The 20,935-nt window shown below is 44.3% G+C and overlaps 1 protein-coding gene across 3 annotated transcripts; it reads left to right on the top strand.

The window, feature by feature from the left end:
* Nucleotides 1-93: 93 nt before the first annotated feature.
* LOC130110220 (torsin-1A-interacting protein 2-like) lies at nt 94-11,195 on the top strand. 3 transcript variants are annotated; one of them, XM_056277247.1, is made up of 8 exons: nt 94-233; nt 628-744; nt 1,567-1,740; nt 2,693-2,827; nt 2,909-3,040; nt 5,801-5,938; nt 6,019-6,066; nt 8,156-11,195. In XM_056277247.1, exons 1-8 carry the CDS (start codon nt 188-190, stop codon nt 8,917-8,919), a joined length of 1,554 nt encoding a protein of 517 aa, XP_056133222.1. In that variant the 5' UTR covers nt 94-187; the 3' UTR covers nt 8,920-11,195. The 3 variants fall into 3 exon arrangements, with proteins under 3 accessions (XP_056133222.1, XP_056133223.1, XP_056133224.1); XM_056277248.1 differs by lacking the exon at nt 5,801-5,938; XM_056277249.1 differs by lacking the exons at nt 5,801-5,938; nt 6,019-6,066.
* Nucleotides 11,196-20,935: the final 9,740 nt, after the last annotated feature.

Genomic DNA, 20,935 nt, shown 5'->3' with positions numbered 1-20,935 from the left:
GACACGGAACAACCGGGCGGAACTGTTGTTCTTGACTCCAGTTTCTACTCAGGTAGACGAAGTCGCACCCTTTTCCGGAGAACGTCGGCGGCTCGTCAAAATGCCCGCATACTTGTAGTCTCGGCAGCTAGTTAGATCACACTTCTGGCACATCGCGGGGGGGGGGGTCGTTAAACTGGCTTCAGAGATGGATACCCCCACGAGACGGTCGACCAGACAGTCTTCAAGAAAAGGTTTGGCAAATGGCCGGGTGAAGTTTAGCTCCGAGGGGTAGCTGTTAGCGGAGCAAATGGGATCCCAGCCGCGTTTCACTAAACTTAACCCGACCCACCTTAACCCGGTTTAACCTCATCCCCTGCGCGACCTTAGCCGATAACTAACCCGTCCGATGGCTAAACGCCAGGGGCTGTGGGGACACAGGGGGCTGGCTGACTCCGCTCATGGAGGAGGCCAACACGAACGATCCTCCCAACGGATAGTTGGGAGGTTGTAGTCACACGCTCGACCGCTGCTTGGTGCCGTGACCAAGTGACTTGCTTAGTTAGCCGAGACTATTAATTTATACGTTGAGCTGTGCTAATTCAATACAGACCTGATTTGTAAATGTTGGCGTTTTTCCATCTTCAGCGCTACATGTGGAACCGACGCCTAGAGGTCCCCTCAAGAGGACGAGAGCTGCAGTCCACGATGCGGACACAGCCGTGAACGGTTCCCGAGACGACGTGAATGCGTCTGGAGATCAAGGTAGGGTGCACATTTATTCATCTCACAAATCCAATTCACTGGTTAAAATACCAGTTGTAGATGTCCGAAATTCTGTTTTAACCAGATAAAGTGCCAGTAGATGGTGTCGGGAACTTACTGTTGATACCAGAGATACAAATCTTGGCATCAAACATTTCATTTTAGATAATGAGAGTTACAGCTGTTCCCCAATTCATTTCAGTGAGAGCTGGAATCTGACTCTGGATAAAATGGCAGGTGTTAATACCAAGATGCCAACTGCTGATATCAGAAATAATCAAAAAGGAACTTTATTTACAGTAATATATAATACAAGATCAATAAAAACACACCACAGTCAAAATCACTAAAAGTACAGGTAGGGTGTACATTTATTCATCTCACAAATTCAATTCACTGGTTAAAATACCAGTTGTAGATGTCCGAAATTTCGTTTTAACCAGCTAAAGTGCCAGTAGATGGTGTCGGGAACTTACTGTTGATATCAGAGATTCAAATCTTGGCATCAAACATTTCATTTTAGATAATGAGGGTTACAGCTGTTCCCCAATTCATTTCAGTGAGAGCTGGAATCTGACTCTGGATAAAATGGCAGGTGTTAATACCAAGATGCCAACTGCTGATATCAGAAATAATTAAAAAGGAACTTTATTTACAGTAATATATAATACAAGATCAATAAAAACACACCACACTCAAAATCATTAAAAGCACAGGTAGGGTGTACATGTTCGCAGCATATGCCAAAGCATTATATTCTTGAGTATAGTTGCTAAGGTGGCGCGATCGTAACTTCTTTCCCCGTCTGTCCGATGAACCCAGGGTCGCCCAGCAAGATGGCTAGACAGGAGACCGAAGTAGCAAAGGATGATAGTGGCGACACAGAGGAGATGGACTATCTGGCTGCAGATGAAACTGGGGAGATAAACGAAGACCAAGAAATGATTCCTGAAGAAGATTTTCTTCATTTTGTCCATCAACCGAAGATAAGCTTAGGTTAATTGTCACTAAATTACAGTTTTTCATGCTTATGATTATGTCATAAGCGTGAAAACTGCCATCAATGGCCTCCACATGGCTTTAATTGGGGGTACACAATTCTGGCAAAAATTATGATCCTGATTATTTTGCTAGATCTTGTGATCGCTATTATTAATCACCATTATAAGTGTTGGTTTCAAGAAACCGAATTACTTTATTGCACATTTGTTACTTATAATGCTGGCTGGATCTGTTCTTAAAACATTCTGTGCAGGGTTTCCCTCATTCCCAACTGTTACTGCTGCCTTCTTTTGTTTTGTCCACATATGGGTGCACATTAAACATCCAAAGGGTGCTGACTAGTCAGACATAGAGTTCTTGGTTTAACATAGGGGTCTTTCACATTTCTTCAAAATATATATTTTAAACACTTGGATATCTCTAAATTACGTGGTTAATTGTGAAATTACAAAATCCATATATCTGATTATTTTAAAAAGAACTGTAAAGCACTAGCTCTAATGCATCTCTTTGGGCTGTATTTATTTAAGACCTGCCTGCATCCACATTACTTTGCCATCTCTTCAACTTATATTACCTGCATATGCATAACAGCTAAATTGTGTTAAGACTACTAAGAAATTGAATCTTAGTGTTAGCCTGACTGCTTGTGCTTCGTGCCCAGCAGATAATTGGAAAAACACTCTTATTTTTGCAGAAAAGATAGCACTATTTATGTGTGTGTGTGTGTGTTTTCTGTCAGCTAATGCATTCAGGCTTGATTGACTGAAAAAAAGGTGCCATCTGAGTTACAGGCATAACTTAATACTTTCTCTGTATTAGAGTGCATCGTAATATCACCTCTAAACAGCAGTCAGATCTGATCCCAGACTTGTAGTGGACAAGTTGTCTTTTAAGCTTCAGTTTCAAATTGACTGGCTTACACTTTCTTTCCTCCTTTCAATAGATTCCTTGGGTAAACCTGCTATCACAGGCAAGAAGTTAGAGCCATATGTGATGTTAGAGAACATAGAGCATTGCCAAGCCATCCACACCAAAGAGCCGGACATGGGCAGGATGTCCAAGAGCAGTAACAAAACTTGTAAGTGATCACATACGTGTAATGAGACTGATGCCTTTCATACAGCTATTATATGTGATTTTTTTTCTTTATTTTTTTCAGTTGAACATCCCCAGAAAAAGGCTGCATCCAAGTCTGCGCCCCAGCTCAGAGACCAAAAGGATGAGACTCAGACTTCAGTTCCTGAGCCCACCAGTTTCGGAGAGCACCACAACGAAAAGCCCAGAACCACTGGTACTAGTTACAGATTGAATTCTGTATTCATATTTTATTTGAAATGTTCATCCAAAGATATTCAGAATTCATAACCGATGAGAGCTATGCTAAAATACCTGCATTTATCAGCCAATCATTCATTCATCACTCATTCCACACAGAAATTGATCAAGACCTCTCAAAAGACTCAGTGGAGTGTTATATGACAGTGGAATTGTAGTATGGAACATCTGAAGAATGTCTTTTTCTTTTCATCCTTTAGTCCTCATTGTTCATATAGCCTCTCAAAAAGTGTAACGTCTTAAGTAATCTCTACAAGCATTCCCATAATCATGTTTCGAAGTTCTATCACTTTGCCAAGGTGTGGCGCTAGTATTTGTAATATTACTAGTTTTGACATAGTGAAACCATAATTACAGTCATATATTAATAATGGAAATCTTATTTATGATCCGCATATTTGATTTGGCAAAGATTTTACGCCGGATGCCCACATATTTCAAGAAGAGGGAGGAACACAGGGTGATATATAAGAGTGGAAGAAAGTGCTCACAGGTAGACTATTCTTATGCCGAAGGCACGATCTAAAAAGGGATTGGAGCCTGCAAGGTGGTGACGGGAGAATGTAGCTAGGCAGCATCGGATGGTGATCTGTAAGGTGACTTTGGAGACCAAGATGAGGAAGCGAGTGAAGACACAGCTGAAGATCAAATGGTGGAAGTTGAAGAAGGAAGACTGTTGTGTGGAGTTCAGGCAGGAATTAAGACGGGCACTGGGTGGTAGTGAAGAGTTGCCAGATCGCTGGGCAACCACCTCAGAAATAGAGAGGGAGACAGCTAGGAAGGTACTTGGTGTGTCATCAGGACAGAGGAAGGAAGACAAGGAGACTTGGTGGTGGAATGAGGAAGTACAGCAAAGTATACAGAAGAAGAGGTTGGCAAAGAAGAAGTGGGATAGTCAGAGAGATGAAGAAAGTAGACAGGAGTACAAGGAGATGCAGCGTAAAGTGAGGAGAGAGGTGGCAAAGGAAAAGGCGTATAGTGATTTGTATGACAGGTTAGACACTAAGGAAGGAGAAAAGGACTTGTACTGATTGGCTAGACAGAGGGACCAAGCTGCAAAGGATGTGCAGCAAGTTAGGGCGATCAAGGATAGAGATGGAAATGTGCTGACAAGCGAGGAGAGTGTGCTAAGAAGGTGGAAGGAGTACTTTGAGGGGCTGATGAATGAAGAAAATGAGAGAGAGAGAAGGTTGGATGATGTAGGGATAGTGAATCGGGAAGTTCAGTGGATTAACAAGGAGGAAGTGAGGGCAGCTATGAAGAGGATGAAGAGTGGAAAGGCAGTTGGTCCTGATGACATACCTGTGGAGGCATGGAGATGTTTAGGAGAGATGGCAGTGGGGTTTTTAACTAGATTGTTTAACACAATCTTGGAAAGTAAGAGGATGCCTGAAGAGCGGAGAAGAAGCATACTGGTACCGATTTTCAAGAACAAGGGTGATGTGCAGAACTGTAGCAACTACAGAGATATAAAGTTGATCAGCCACAGCATGAAGATTTGGGAAAAAGTAATAGAAGCTAGGTTAAGAGGAGAGGTGATGATCAGCGAGCAGCAGTATGGTTTCATACCACGAAAGAGCACTACAGATGCGATGTTTGCTTTGAGAATGTTGAAGTATAGAGAAGGCCAGAAAGAGTTGCATTGTGTCTTTGTAGATTTAGAGAAAGCATACGATAGGGTGCCGAGAGAGGATGTGTGGTATTGTATGAGGAAGTCGGGAGTTGCAGAAAATAATGTAGGAGTGGTGCAGGATATGTATGAGGGAGGTGTGACAGTGGTGAGGTGTGTGGTTGGAATGACAGATGGGTTCAAGGTGGAGGTGGGATTACATCAAGGATCGGCTCTGAGCCCTTTCTTGTTTGCAATGGTGATGGACACGTTGACGGACAAGATCAGGCAGGAGTCTCCATGGACGATGATGTTCGCGGATGACATTGTGATCTGTAGCAAGAGTAGGGTGCAGGTTGAGGAGAGCCTGGAGAGGTGGAGGTATGCACTGGAGAGAAGAGGAATGAAAGTCAGTAGGACTAAGACGGAATACCTATTCGTGAATGAGAGGGAGGACAGCGGAATGGTCAGGATGCAATGAGTCGAGGTGACAAAGGCATTTGAGTTTAAATATTTGCGGTCAACTGTCCAAAGTAACGGGGAGTGCAGTAGAGAGGTGAAGAAGAGAGTGCAGGCAGGGTGGAGTGGGTGGAGAAGAGTTTCAGGAATGATTTGCGACAGAAGGGTACCAGCAAGAGTTAAAGGGAAGGTTTACAAGATGGTTGTGAGACCAGCTATGTTATATGGTTTGGAGACAGTGGCACTGGTGAAAAGACAGGGTTGAGCTGGAGGTGGCAGAGTTGAAGATGCTAAGATTTTCACTGGGAGTAACGAAGAAGGACAGGATTAGGAATGATTATATTCGAGGGACCACTCAGGTTGGATGGTTTGGAGACAAAGCAAGAGAGGCAAGATTGAGATGGTGTGGACATGTGTGGAGGAGAGATGCTGGGTATATTGGGAGAAGGATACTGAATGTGGAGCTGCCAGGAAAGAGGAAGGCCAAAGAGGAGGTTTATGGATGTGAGGGAAGACATGCAGGTGGCTGGTGTGACAGAGGAAGACGCAGAAGACAGGAAGAAATGGAAACGGATGATCTGCTGTGGCGACCCCTAACGGGAGCAGCCAAAAGTAGTAGTAAATTATTAAGATTTCCTCTGTCCGTAGGAATTCCCCATGTCCCCAGTAGGGGAGGGACTCTGCCCCTCTCCCAGCAGCATGCCCATGAATTGTCACCACCAGTACGACAACGTACTACACGTTACGTGTATGTGCAACCACAAACTGCTCCGCCGAAAAGCCATGGTAATGCAAATTCACTGAACTATCATATTTAGGACTGTTTATTTTAAAGTGTGGCGATTGATGACTGTTTCCTTTTGAAGGTGTAAATAAACCTGCTATGAACAAGGGAAATATTGGGTCTTCAAGAGGTAAGTTAAGATGAACAACTTCCTTGATGTTTAGACCCAAATGTACTTATGCTCCTTTTTTTTCAGCATCTTAAGTGTTCATACTTTGTTAACAAGCTGAAAAAAAATGAAAAAAAAGTTGAATCAGTTCATCTGGATACAAAGGTTTATTGACAGATCGGTTTCATCGCTTATTTAATACCCCTGTTCCACTACATGGTACCAGCTCAACTCGACTCACCTCGCAGAGTGTCTTTCCCCATTACCGTAACAGTACCCCTCAGTGTAGCTGGTCTGCACTGATTCTGGTACTCGCTCCAGTTTTTTTTTGGGATCTCGACAAAGGTGGTACCAGAAAAGTGGTCACAGTTACCAAAATGCCAGTACTTTCCAGTAATGGAAAACGAAAAAGTCGAGTCGAGTTGAGCTGGTACCATGTAGTGGAAAAGGGGCACAAGTGAGCTCTTCAGTCTCAACTGACTGCAGGTATCCCCACCCTTATAAAAATTACAGTGGCATAACGACCCAAACCAACGATCAGTTTTATATGCAAATATGGGCATGACCATTAACTAGAGATTCAATGGCCATGTGTATTATTCACAGAGGATTTGGGAATGTCTGCAATCACAGCATTGTAAGATGATGACAGATGTTTTCACATAGATTGCGTCTTTGACTCCCTGTTCAAACCAGCATTCCTCCCTATCAAGGATGTGCACATCCTCATCCATGAAAGAGTGGCCACTGGCCTATAGATGGTGTAGACTGTGGAGTCCTGGTCTGCAGGTAGTGTAGACTGGAGTCCTGGCCTGACGTGTTAACTCTCCTGTGTTGTGCCGTCCTCTTGGCCAGCATCTGTTGGGTTTCCCCAATGTACAAGTCATGGCAATCCTTCCGGCACTTAACAGCCTACACTATATTGCTCTGTTTGTGCCGGGGGACCTGATCCTTTAGGTGGACCAACTTCTGGCGCAGTGTATTTTGGAGTTTGAAAGCAACTGAGATGCGGTGTTTGGAAAATACGCGTCTCAGCTGTTCCGACACTCCCGCCACATACTGAATCACCACTGGTTTACACTTAGGCAGCTGTTGTCCTTCTCCTCTCTTCGATCGGCTGGTGCACTGTTTGGGCGTCTTCCTGGCTTTGACAAATGCCCAGTTAGTATAACCACACTTAACCAGGACACGATTAACATGGGCTTTCTCCCCTTCCCTGGCCGCTGTGTTGGTGAGGATGTTGTCAGCTCAGTGGTACAGTGCCCTGATGACTCCTAGTTTGTGCTCCAGTGGATGATGAGAGTCAGACCTTAAGTACTGATCAGTATGTGTTGGTTTACGCTAAACATCAACAATCAAATGTCCTCCATCACCAATTGTAATTTCACAGTGTAAAAAGGCTAACCTGTCATTTTTCACATTGTCCCTGGTGAACTTGATGTGGTGTCCACAGAGTTAATGTGGTTGGTGAAATGTGGTACATCCTGAGATTTCATTTTAATCCACATTTCGTCCACAAATCTGAACCAGTGGCTAGGTGGTGTCTCTGGATAGCACATCAGAGCCCTCTTTTCCATTTCCTCCATACACAAGTTGGTCACTATACATGAAACTGGGGAACCCATAGCACAACCATGCCTCTGCCTATAGTGCTGCCCCCTGTATGTGAAGTACATGGACTGAAGAGACAGCGTCAGGAGCAGACACAGTTGGTCAGTGTTAAGGGTGGTCGTATTGCTACGGGTGGGGTTGTTTTGTAATTTCATACAGACTACCTAGTACATCTGTCGCCATTTTACAATGCTGTGATTGCAAACATTCCCAAATCCTCTGTGAATAGTACACGTGGCCATTGTAACTCTAGTTAAAGGTGACGCCCATATTTGCATATGAAACTATAGTTGATTTTGGTCGTCATGCAGCTGTCTTGTTTATTAGGGTGGGGATAGCTGCACTCAGTTTAGACTGAAGAGGTCACTTAGATGAGTGATGAAACGTATCTGCCAATAAACTTTGTGTTCAGATGAACTGATTCAACTTTCTTTGATTTTCTTACCTGGATTATTGAGTATGCGCAAAGACGAGCTGAAAAAGTCTTCTGTTATCTCAGGGTTCATGTACCTATGGATGGTGGCTGTCCTGGTGCTGCTCAGCTGTGCTGCTCTCCTGGCCTACAAGAACATTCCTGCAATACTCCACACAAAGCCTAGGTCTGTGGAGCCAGGAGCGTTTGTGGCCCAGTTTTCTGCACTGGAGTCTCGTTTTCCTGGCCAGCACGCAGAGCTGTGGAGGAGGAGCAGGATCCACCTGGAGAAGCACCTCCTCACAGCCCACCCCACAGAGCCAGTCAGCCTGATGCTGACTGCCGGCCATGGGGCTGAAAGGACTCTGCTCTGCCTGGCTAAAGGCCTGGCCTCCGCTTTTTCCTCCGCCCTCAATGCCTCCGTCCTCCACATTTATGGAGCCACCAAAGCCAACCAGGACAGCGACAAGGTTAAGCTGGACATCGACCGCGAGTTGGAGGAAGCCTTCCAGGGCGACAAGGCAGTGGCTGTCATCCATCGTTTCGAGGAACTTCCTCCAGGCTCCACCCTCATCTTCTATCGCTACTGTGACCATGAGAACTCAGCCTACAAACGAGTGTTCCTGGCCTTTACCGTGCTTCTCCCTCAGGAGGCAGTGGATAGGCAGCAGAGTCTACAAGATGTGGAGGAAATGGTGCAAAATTACATCGAGGAGAGATTTGTCCAGTCTGGCATACAGACGGCCTTTAACAGGATGGATGCGGATAAGTTGAGTGGACTGTGGAGCCGCATCTCTCACCTCATCCTACCGGTGACAGCTGAGAAAAACATTGAGCAGAATGGATGCTGATGGGTGGTCCTGGTGACTTGAGTCTGAAGTTTGCCTGAATAAGGAAGCCTGGCACTATTTTCCTTCATCCAGACTTCCTTCCGTAAGGTGCACAAAGAGTGGGCAATGGAGAACAGGGACAGTATGGAAATTTACATTTTGTGTAGTAAAACCCCCACAGAACAGCTGGCAGATGTTTGGAGGATGCATCTGTGCCAGTCTCACAGATTATGAATATACTGCCAGTTGTAAGTCCTTGTTAAGATTCATTCCAGAAACACTTCAGCTGAGCTGATTATTCACCTCTGACAGTGGAACAGCAACTTTGGTCACCCAAGAAGATACTTCCAAAGGAATTAAAAGAGCAACAGGCATTTTAATGTTTTAGGTTACGGTCACACACGCGTGGAATTAACATTGGCGATTATTACCCTTCCATTCACTTCCATTCTGTGGGAGTGAAGGGGCAAATGAAACATTCACTTCTGGTGGCGAAAGAAATTTGCGTCTTTGCTTCGCGTTGAGTTCAACTTTGGTGAACTTCGACCAGCGAATCCGCAGCCTCAACCAGTAGCAAAGAAGTGTGTGTGGTTGACCCCACTTGGCTGTAATTTTCTTAGTGAGCCAGGGTTGAGATTGATAGCTTCACTTTGCCTCTATCTCTATTTTTTTTTCTTCCCTTTTTTCTCCAGCATTTATACTTGGCTGGCCAATTACCCCACTCTTCTGAGCCATCCCGGTCGCTGCTCCACCCCCTCTGCCGATCTGGGCAGTGCTGCAGACTACCATATGTCTCCTCCAATACATGTGCAGTCGCCAGCCGCTTCTTTTCACCTGACAGTGAGGAGTTTCACCAGGGGGATGTAGTGCATGGGAGGATCACGCTATTCCCCCGTTCCCTGACCGACCAGAGGAGGTGCTAGTGCAGCGACCAGGACACATACCCACATCCGGCTTCCCTCCCACAGACATGGCCAATTCACCGTTTTCCTTATTCAGCGCACCTTCAATGCACTGTGGTACAAGGTTTATAGGACGTGCGCCAGATTGTAAACAAACACGCGTTCAGTACTGTTATCAGCTGTTATGTTACTTTGAGACCAGGTTTAAGGTGCATCAGAATTTAAACAAAAGACCAATTTCCAAGCCGAAGTCTCTAAAAAAAGTTTTTAAAAAAAAACCCACTCAGAATCATAGAAGGTCTTACAATTAAATCAACTTAATTTTACTTTTTATATTTTTACCCTATTGGTCAGCTATCAAAGGTGGTAGTATATTTGTAAGATGAGAGCAGACAACCAAAATTTTATTTAAATCAGGGGCCATAGAAATAGGAAAAACAGTTTTCAAAACACAAAATGTTTTTGTCCTCCTGATAGCTCTCAGCATGCACCCTTACAGAGGCTGTTCGTCGTGTCTCTGTCTCTTCTTCGGTGGTAAGGGATGCATTATCTCTCAGGAGGGTGGAATGTTGAGGTATGTCTTTGGTGGTAAATTGGTCCTGTATTGTGAAGCCCTAGTCTGCCATAACAGAATCACCCTCTGCAAGAAGCCGCAAGATTCCAGAATCTTTTGTAATAGCCTTGTCACTGCAACAGCCAGCATACAGGTCTGAGACAAAGGTAACAGCTCCTGACGGTGCAATTCCTGTAAGTCCCTTAGCTGTATTGTGATGCTTGTAATTTGAGTAGCTTTCACTTTGCGATCTCAAAGAACTTGGCATTTCAATAAATATTTCTGGAGCATCAACGATAACCCTAGTTGATGGGTGTGTCTCTTTGAAAAATATGTGAGATCTCAACCCTCCCTGGATGGCCATATTGGAAAGGTTCAAAATCTTTCATGAAGGAAGTCTATCCAGGTTGTGAAGATGCATGAGAAGGGACTTACAGAAATTCCTGCCCTGCTTGCAATATCTTCCTCTTACATTCCACATCGCAATCTTGCCAATGTAAGGAAAAACTCTTGATCAGGGGTTAAGAAATGTTTTGGTCCACGCTTGCATGAATCTTCAGTTAACCTTTCCACATTGGTGTTTGAGTGGTGATATCAACAGCAGGTCCAAAGGAGTCAAACAGTATTTTGAAAGTCTCATAATCTGCAAGTCCTGTATTAAAATGAAACTTTTTTGTCATGCTTATAGTTCTCAACAGAAAATGATGACCCGAAGACATGTTGGTTCAAGGTCTTGACCTCTCCTCTCAGCTGAGATATCACACTGGTTGAAGCTCCCACTTTCAATGCATGCTTGGCTTTCAGTTCTCCGATCTGTCTTTGTAATGCTTGCACTGGATCCATATTTTCTTACTCCTCCTGTTGTACATTATCAGATATACTGGTGGTTGGGGAACTACTGCTACAGTTCTGAACTTTGTTTCTTGATTTCATTGTTGTCCTGGGAGTGGGACTCATAGGTCTATTTGTCCTGGGAGTAGGACCCGTAGGTTTAGTTGTCCTGGGAGTAGGACTCGTTGGTCTAGTTGTCCTGGGAGTAGGACTCGTTGGTCTAGTTGTCCTGGGAGTAGGACTCGTAGGTCTAGTTGTCCTGGGAGTAGGAATTGTTGGTGTAGTTGTCCTTGGAGTAGGACTCTTACGTCTTGTTGTCCTGGGAGTAGGAATCGTATGTCTAGTTGCCTTCAGTACAATCAGCGGTAAATTGTTTAGATACGTATTTTTCCCTTCAGGAAAATGTGCTGAACAAATTCGATGGTTGTCGTTGGGAACAAAGTCCTTTCTACAGATTAAATTCAACCACCTCTTTCTAAATTCGATTTTTTTCCTTTACAAATACCATTTGGGATGGCGATAAAAATTTAATTCTTTGTTCTTCTTCGGATTATTCATGCACCCCTGAACACAGCAAGTGTAACCACAAACAACGTTTTTAGGCCCATCTCGATTTGCAACCACAGAGCCGTTCTCGATTTCCTTCAGTTCTTCGCAAATATGACGTTCGAGTGACGTGTGGCAGGATCCCGAGTCCTTGCTGGAGTTTAGACCCAGGATCGTTTGAAGATAGCGTTGGAAAATCGTTTGAAACTTTGGCAGGATCCATAACATAACAGCTGATGACAGTACTGAACGCAGGTTTGTTTACAATCTGGCGCGCGTCCTATACACCTTGTACCACAATGCATTGCGGGCGCTCTGAATAAGGAAAACGGTGAATTATGTCTGCAGGGACGCCCGCCCAAGCCGGAGGTAACGCGGGCATTCGAACCGCCGATCCTCATGTTGGTGGGCAGCGGAATAGACCGCCACACTACCCGGACGCCTCTACCACTATTTCTTTGACCTTAGAAGAATAAAGCAGCCTAACTCTCCACTGATGGTAGCTGAAAATCTACTTTTGCTTTTTGTGCCTTTATCAAGTTCCTGATATGTTTGTGGCATATTAGATACTCGTAAGCCCCTATAGGAATATCCGAGGTATCATTGCATTCCGTATATTTTGTACCTGATTCCACTGGATTTGCACTGTTTCATTCAACCGTTGATTTACTAGCTTCCCTGGATGATTGGCTTCAGAGAAGACTGGGGAAAGGATTGTTGATGCTGCATTCAGTTTGTATTTCTGAATATGTAATATATATCGTCTAAATGGAAATATTTTTAGACTTGTTTATTTTAAAAGAGTTTTATTCTTTTAATCTGCTAAAGAAATAACGGAAACGTATTTACAACAAAAGGCTCTTTGTAATATAGCTCTTCGCTAAGACAAACTGTTTCTCACTAATTCATATTTCAGTTTGAAAGAAATCAAATATTTATCTAAGTGTTATAAGCAAGTCACAAATTGTACCTTACACTGTCCTATCAAGGCAATTTGGCTGTACTATTTGGCATCCACCTAAATACGAGTCATCGCAGTTGAATACAAAGTGATGTGGCCGGTTCAGCTTGACTTTTAATCCGTCTCAGCCACATCAGGAGCCGCGGCCCCCTGCATCGCTGGCGCTACTCCAGGCTCATCAACGACACGGTGGCCCAGCGTGTAGCGCTGTCGCCTCACAGCAAGAAGGTCCTGGGTTCGAATCCTAGGCTGTCCCAGGTCATCCTGTGTGGAGTTTGCGCGTTCTCCCCGTGTCTGCAGTGGGGTTTCTCCGGGTGCCCCGCTTTCCCCCACCATCAAAAGCAACATGCATGTTAGGCTTAATACGCCTGTCTATGCCCCTGAGCAAGGCAGTGGAAAGAAGAACTGGGGTTGGTTCCCGGGTGCAGCTCCACAGCTAGGATGGGTGAATTTGCAGTAACTGAATTTCCCCAAGGGGTATTAATAAAGGAATCTCAATTAATTATGTAAGTTAAAAGGTTTTTCTTGTTTTTGTTGTAATTATCAGTCCTATCATTTTTGATTGAAGTGATATTTTTATGATGATATCAATATCTGTTGTTATGACTACTGCAAATAAAAATATATTTTGTATTTTGATACCTGAAGTTTCTGTGTTAATCCTTTTTACATTATAACTCGTGACAGAGCCACCGTTCTCTGTCCACATTTTTTGCAAGAGTGGAAAGGAGGAAATGAGGGCAGCTATGAAGAGGATGAAAAGAAGAAAGGCGGTTGGTCCTGATGACATATTTAGGAGAGATGGCAGTGGGGTTTTTAACTAAAATGTGAGAGGATGCCTGAGGAGTGGAGAAGAAGCGTACTGGTACCGATTTTCAAGAACAAGGGTGATGTGCAGAACTGTAGCAACTACAGAGGTATAAAGTTGATCAGCCACAGCATGAAGATATGGGAAAGAGTAACAGAAGCTAGGTTAAGAGGAGAGGTGATGATCAGCGAGCAGCAGTATGGTTTCATGCCAGGAAAGAGCACCACAGATGTGATGTTTGCTTTGAGAATGTTGATCGAGAAGTATAGAGAAGGCCAGAAGGAGTTACATTGTGTCTTTGTGGATTTGACATGGTGCCGAGAGAGGAGGTGTGGTATTGTTTGAGGAAGTCGGGAGTGGCAGAGAAGTATGTAGGAGTGGTGCAGGATATGTATGAGTAAAGTATGACAGTGTTGAGGTGTGTGGTTGGAATGACAGATGGGTTCAAGGTGGAGGTGGGATTACATCAAGGATCGGCTCTGAGCCCTTTCTTGTTTGCAATGGTGATGGACAGGTTGACGGACGAGATCAGGCAGGAGCGCCGTGGACTATGATGTTTGCTGATGACATTGTGATCTGTAGTGAGAGTAGGGTGCAGGTGGAGGAGAGCCTGGAGAGGTGGAGGTATGCAGTGGAGAGAAGAGGAATAAAAGTCAGTAGGAGCAAGATGGAATACCTATGCGGGAGGACAACAGAATGGTGATGCAAGGAGTAGAGGAGACGAAGGCATATGAGTTTAAAAACTTGCGGTCAATAGTCCAAAGTAACAAGGGTGAAGAAGAGAGTGCAAGCAGGGTGGAGTGGGTGGAGAAGAGTGTCAGGAGTGATTTGTGACAGAAGGGTACCAGCAAGAGTTAAAGGGAAGGTTTACAAGATGGTAGTGAGACCAGCTATGTTATATGGTTTGGAGACAGTGGCACTGATGAAAAGACAGGAGGAGGAGCTGGAGGTGGCAGAGTAGAAGATGATAAAATTTTCATTGGGAGTGATGAAGAATGACAGGATTAGGAACCAGTATATTAAAGGGACAGCCCAGGTTGGACGGTTTGGAGACAAGACAAGAGAGGCAAGATTGAGATGGTTTGGACATGTGTGGAGGAGAGATGCTGGGTATATTGGGAGAAGGATGCTGAATATGGAGCTGCCAGGGAAGAGGAGAAGAGGAAGGCCAAAGAGGAGGTTTATGGATGTGGTGAGGGAGGACATGCAGGTGGCTGGTGTGACAGGAAGATGCAGAGGACGGGAAGAGAAGGAAACGGATGATCCGCTGTGGTGACCCCTAACGGGAGCAACCAAAAGTACTGGTAGAAGTAGTAGTGGTAGTAGTAGAAAAAGGCAGCTTAAAATGCAATGAAAGCTGAGTTAAAGCCAGGATGTAAACTCAATGTGCTTTACATTGAAGACAGTTTTTTTTACCACGAAGGAAACATGATTGGAATAGAATGTGTTGATAAGGTTGTTTGCCAAAATCTTGTTCAAGGAAGTTAGAAAACTTCATTAACCATTAACTGGTTAGAACTCCTGACTGTGTACGGAGGCCAGTGCTGGGTGTAGTGGGTGGATTGATTCATCTGTACTATACACAGATTTGCATATTCAAATTTTAAAAACTAACAAAGAAATTCTTTAAATCAAAAATTTATTCCGGAATATTAGATCCCTCTCAAAATTACAGCCACAAAGATGAGGTTTATGAGGTTGGACCTAATTATATTTATGACTTCATGTTGTGAGTTACGCATAGAGTCCACAAATACAGTATCCTTAATAATCTACTGTGATCCATACACACAAAGTCAAAGACACGGTCTGGACATTATGGAGCCATCTTGGTGTTTGTTATATTTACTCATATTCAAAGTCTGAATTAAAAGGGGGAAAAAAACAACTTTATATGAGGTCCTCACTGATGTGGACTCCAAGGAATTTATAACTGGAGACACACACTACTTCCACCCCATTTATGTGTATGGGGGTGGGAGGGGGGTGGCTGCAGCTTCTAGAACTCCTGAAGTCCACAATCAGCTCCTTTGTCTTCTGCACACTGAGGACAAGATTGTTGATGGTGCACCATGATGTGAGGTGCTGAATCTCGTCCCTGTAGGCCGTCTTATCGTTGTTCGTGATACGGCCAACGACTGTGGTGTGATCTGCAAATTTAACAACTACGTTTGCAGGGTGAGTTGGCAGGCAGTCGCGGGTAAAGAGGGAGAAAAGGACAGGGCTCAGAACACAGCCTTGAGGAGCACCTGTGCTGAGGTAGAGTGGAGTGGGGGGGGGGGGTCACCTAACCTAGCAGACTGAGGTCTGTTGGTCAGGAAGTCCAGGGTCCAGTTGCAGAGGGAGGGATTGAGGCAAAGAGGGAGGAGTTTGGTGGTTAGTTTTGCGGGGATGATAGTGTTGAAAGCAGAGCTGTTATCTATGAACAGCATCCGGATGTATGTGTTGTTAAGTTCAAGGTGGGTCAGAGCAAAGTGCAGGGCACAAACTCGCATTTCTTATCTGGTTCTTAATCATCCCCACTATGTTTGAATCCGCTACGATAGAAATACAAAATGTATTACTGTCTCTATAGTTGAATTGCTGTACTGCTAGTTAAACATCAACTCACATGGCCTGAATTGCATTCAAAGGAAACAATCAAGATAATGTTATTTTACTTTTTTAGCAGAGACTTGTCACAGTTACATCATCACAAAAATTTAAATGACAAGGCAAACTGTAACTTAGCCAGTCTGTAAACATCCAGACTGGATAATAAAGTTAATTACTGTATTTGTTCCAATTAGGTCAAATTATCTCATCCCATCTCATCATCAGCCGCTTTTCCGGGGTTGGGTCGCGGTGGCAGCAAGCTAAGTAGGGCACTCCAGATGTCCCTCTCCCCAGCACCGCCCTCCAGCTCCTATACTGGGGGATCCATAGGCGTTTCCAGGCCAGATTGGACATGTAGTCCCTCCAGCGAGTTCTGGGTCTACCCCGGGGCCTCCTCCCAGTTAGCCGTGCCCGGAAAACCTCCAAAGGACCAAAGGAAGGCATCCAGGAGGCATCCTAATCAGATGCCCAAACCATCTCAACTGGCTCCTTTCGATGCGAAGGAGCAGCGGCTCTACTCCGAGCTCCTTCCAGATGTCCGAGCTCCTCACCCTATCTCTAAGGCTGGGCCCAGACACCCTACGGAGGAAACTCATTTCAGCCGCTTGTATCCGTGATCTCACCCTTTCAGTCACTACCCAAAGCTCATGACCATAGGTGAGGGTTGGAACGAAGACTGACTGGTAAATTGAGAGCTTTGCCTTCTGGCTCAGCTCCCTCTTCACCACAATGGTCCGGTATAACGTCCTCATTACTGCTGATGCTGCACCAATCCGCCTGTCAATCTCCCGCTCCATCCTACCCTCACTCGTGAACAAGACCCCGAGATACTTGAACTCCTTCACTTGAGGCAACAACTCATCCCCAACAATAATTAGGTCAAATTATTTAGAGGTTAAAATTTCATAGAGGACGGCGCAATCACAGATGCCCTTTCTCTAAGACAAAGAAAAACAAGGCGAGAGTGTAAAACATGCATACATACTTTCAGTTGTCGCCTTTGAAACACACACATTATGCTTTTGGAGACTTACAGTTCACGACTGAGACCAACTGGTATGAGGAAGAAAAACAGCAGTTTGAGACCAAGTCAAGTCGGGTCAAGTCAGGTCAGGTCAAGTCAGGTCATGTCAATTTTATTTGTGGAGCCCAGTATCACAAATGACAAATTTGCCTCAAGGGGCTTTACAGCAACACAATACCCTGTCCGTAGACCTTCGCATCGGATAAGGAACAACATTGCTGCACCTACAAGAGTGATGAACGTGACCTAAACACACACACACACACACACACACACACACACACACACACACACACACACACAGAATAGGAGGGGGGGGGGGGTAATCAAATGTCCTCATCTCATTGGGCAAAATAAACCATCTATAATTGTTTTGTTGTTTTTGTTTTTGACTTTCCCCCCTCTTTTTCGGCTCTGTGCATAACTGTAGTCCACTGACTTCCGGTTTCTACTGCAGTGGTCATAACAATTTCCTGTTTGTCGGCGTGTGCTGTTGACAATGACGTATTTTTCGCGATGCCTGCAAGATTTACCACGGATAAATGTCAACCACATGCACACAACTGTCCACACACTGTCCCCTGCACCTACAAGCAGACGGGGGAAACGTTTCAAGTTGTACATATCGGAACTGTGGACGTAACTTGATGCAGTAGAAACCGGAAGTCAGTGGACTACAGCGTTGTCCCGGTCGTTGCTCCACCCCCTCTGCCAAGCCGTGGAGGGTTGCCGAGTGCCCAGAAAAGCAGTGGGATCCATAACAACGCGTCACTGCCCCTCCCTGCTCTATTCACACAGACGCGCCCTCTATCCTAGACTCGACCAATCGAGGCAGGTAAGAATGGAGCAGATAGAGGGAACCGATTTTAACCAAGTTATAAATCATAACTATAATATGAAATAAAATAAAACATGAGCTTAAAACAAATTAATGTTTATAACTTATATAGTTTTTAAATAAGTTTCTTTTTCTTTAACCCATTATTTCTGGATGGGTTACACACACACACACACACACACACACACACACACACACACACACACACACACACACACACACACACACACACACACACACACACACACACACACACACACACACACACACAGTGAATGTGTGGCCTGTGATGGCCTGGCGGCCTGTCCAGGGTGTGTCCCCGGTGCCCGCCTGCCGCCCCATGCCTGCCAGGATAGGCTTGGATAATGGATGAATGATATAGTCTCTGCACAGTTGCACTTTATCGCCTCTTAATTCGCCTGTATAAGTCAGTCCTTGTGTATATATGCGGAGATTGTTGTGTTGTAGTGTTGTTAGTCTACGTTAAGTACACCGAGAGAGCCACGAAACCGGAGTCACATTCCATGTATGTGCAAACCTACCTGGGCAGTAAACATGATTTTGATTCTGAAGGAGGAATTGAAAAGTGTACTGAGCCTGCCAACGTACAGATGCCACTAACATGCTGAACACAAATTCTCTGGTAGTCTCTCTGTCATGTGATTTAGATGTCGCTCTATCTATGGTAGCCACTAGAGGTCACTGTAAGCCTGTGAACAGCATATGCGTTACAGTGACGCAAGGACTTGTGGGTAACGTTAGGGTGAGCTATGTGCTAGTCTGTTCTTGTAGGACTGAGGCAGAGTAGAGGGTCGAGTTCACCAGCATGATTCAGTGAATTCATGCCACTCGCCAGACTCCGGTGACTCTCTGCCGGGGGATTAAACACTCCCTGACAGACAGGAGGCAGCAGGTGAAGCTGGGGAAAATCACATCCATCACCCGGACAATCAGCACTGATGTCCCCCAGGGATGTGTGCTCTGCCCTCTACTCTTCTCCCTCTACACAAATGACTACACCTCCGGTGACCCGTCTGTTAAATTCCTGATGTTTGTGGACAACACAACCATCATTGGCCTTATCCGGGGTGTTGACAAGTCTGCATATAGACAGGAGGTTAATCAGCTGGCCCTCTGGTGCGGCCATAACAACCTGGAGCTGAACATGCTCAAAACAGTGGCGATGACAGGACTTCGGGAGTCCCCCAACATTGCCCCCCTCCCCCACCATAGTCAACAGCACAGTGTCTGTGGTAAAAACCTACAGATTTCTGGGTTCCACAACCTCCCAGGACCTAAGGTGGGCATCCAACATAGACACAATCAAATCAAAGAAAAGGCCCAGCTCCACCAGCTCAGTAAGTTCAACCTTCCTCAGGAACTGCTGATCCAGGTCCACACTGCAATAATCCAGTCTGTCCTCTGCACATCCATCACTGTGTGGTTTGGGTCGGCTGCCAAACAGGACAGGGACAGACTACAACGGACAGTTAAGTCTGTGGAGAAAATCATTGATGCTGACCTGCCCTCCATTCAGGACTTATACATCCCCAGAGTCAGGAAGCAGGCAGGCCACATCACTGCAGACCCATCACACCCTGGTCACAACCTGTTCCAACTCCTCCCCTCTGCACTGTATATGTTGTATATACTGTACTGTATATGTTGTATATACTGTACTGTACATGCTGTATATACTGTACTGTACATGTTGCATATACTGCACTGTATATGTTGTATATACTGTACTGTATATGTTGTATATACTGTACTGTACATGCTGTATATACTGTACTGTACATGTTGTATATACTGCACTGTATATGTTGTATATACTGTACTGTACATGTTGTATATACTGTACTGTATATGTTGTATATACTGCACTATACATGTTGTATGTACTGTACATGTTGTATATACTGTACATGTTGTATATTGTGACGTGGTGAAATAATGGACTTCCCAGCCAGCCTTTCAGAGTTATCCAGCAAGCTTTTAATGACCGTAAGACAAAGCAGCCATAACGGACACAAGTTTGTACTGGTCTCAGCTTATCTTCTTGTTTTGGCCACAGAAGCGACCTTATGTATTTGCCTACTCTTTACCCTCATGGTGGGAAATAGCATGCTGTCTAATACAACTTCTCTCATAACGCCCCCATTACCTTCCACCACATCCCCGCTATCTGGAACAGATATGCCCGTTTTTAACATGTTCAATATCCCACAACATAACCAAAACATTGACACGCTTCAGTTGCATCGTGGGTAATATGCAAATGAACCCCCTGACTTCGAGCAGGAACGCTCCAGTAGAATTCGCCACACTATACTGTACTGTACATTGTATGTATACTGGTACACTCTGTCATGTCCATCTACCTCAGACATGCATGTAAGCAGTGTTGGGAGGGCTACTTTTAAAATGTATTTCGCTACAGATTACAGAATACATGTCATGAAATGTAATTTGTAACGTATTCAGTTAGATTACTTAATGTGAGTAACGTATTCTAAATACTTTGGATTACTTTAATATTTTCTTACATTTTGTGTAACGGTATATGTAGCATTCACACAATACTACTGACTTGAGTAGACTATTCTGTTTCTTCTATTGTAACTGGCTGAATGCATTTGAGTCACCTTAAATATATATTAACAAAGAGTATGTAAACACAAAAGATCTATGATTTTTTTATCTGGTTAAAAAAAACAGAAGAAAGAAAGAAGAGACCTTTTCCATGTCCTTTTCTTTATTTCCATAGCTTTTAGAATGAAAAACCTGAGGCAAAGATGAAAATATAGCCTTCTGTTTTACTGAATTTACTGTTAAAATAACATTTAGGTCTCACTTTCACTGCATTTTTTGTCGCAATCCTCTTGAAATAAGAATGGCACCAAAGAATTTTTTTAAGTAATCCATTAATCTCAAGAATCTAACTGTATCCTGAATACCATAAATTTAAATTGTAAC

This window comes from Lampris incognitus, chromosome 3 (genome assembly GCF_029633865.1).
Source record: "Lampris incognitus isolate fLamInc1 chromosome 3, fLamInc1.hap2, whole genome shotgun sequence".
NCBI classification, from domain to species: Eukaryota; Metazoa; Chordata; class Actinopteri; order Lampriformes; family Lampridae; genus Lampris; species Lampris incognitus.
The sequence above is the reverse complement of the archived record's forward strand: the minus strand, read 5'-3'. Positions and strand labels throughout refer to the sequence as shown.

Excerpts from the sequence above, each read along its gene's own strand:
- LOC130110220 (XM_056277247.1), top strand. The coding sequence starts at position 188 with ATGGATACCCCCACGAGACGGTCGACCAGACAGTCTTCAAGAAAAG. Across the intron at positions 2,828-2,908 it reads CAAGAGCAGTAACAAAACTT|TTGAACATCCCCAGAAAAAG; the intron begins GTAAGTGATCAC and ends TATTTTTTTCAG. Across the intron at positions 3,041-5,800 it reads CGAAAAGCCCAGAACCACTG|GAATTCCCCATGTCCCCAGT; the intron begins GTACTAGTTACA and ends CTCTGTCCGTAG.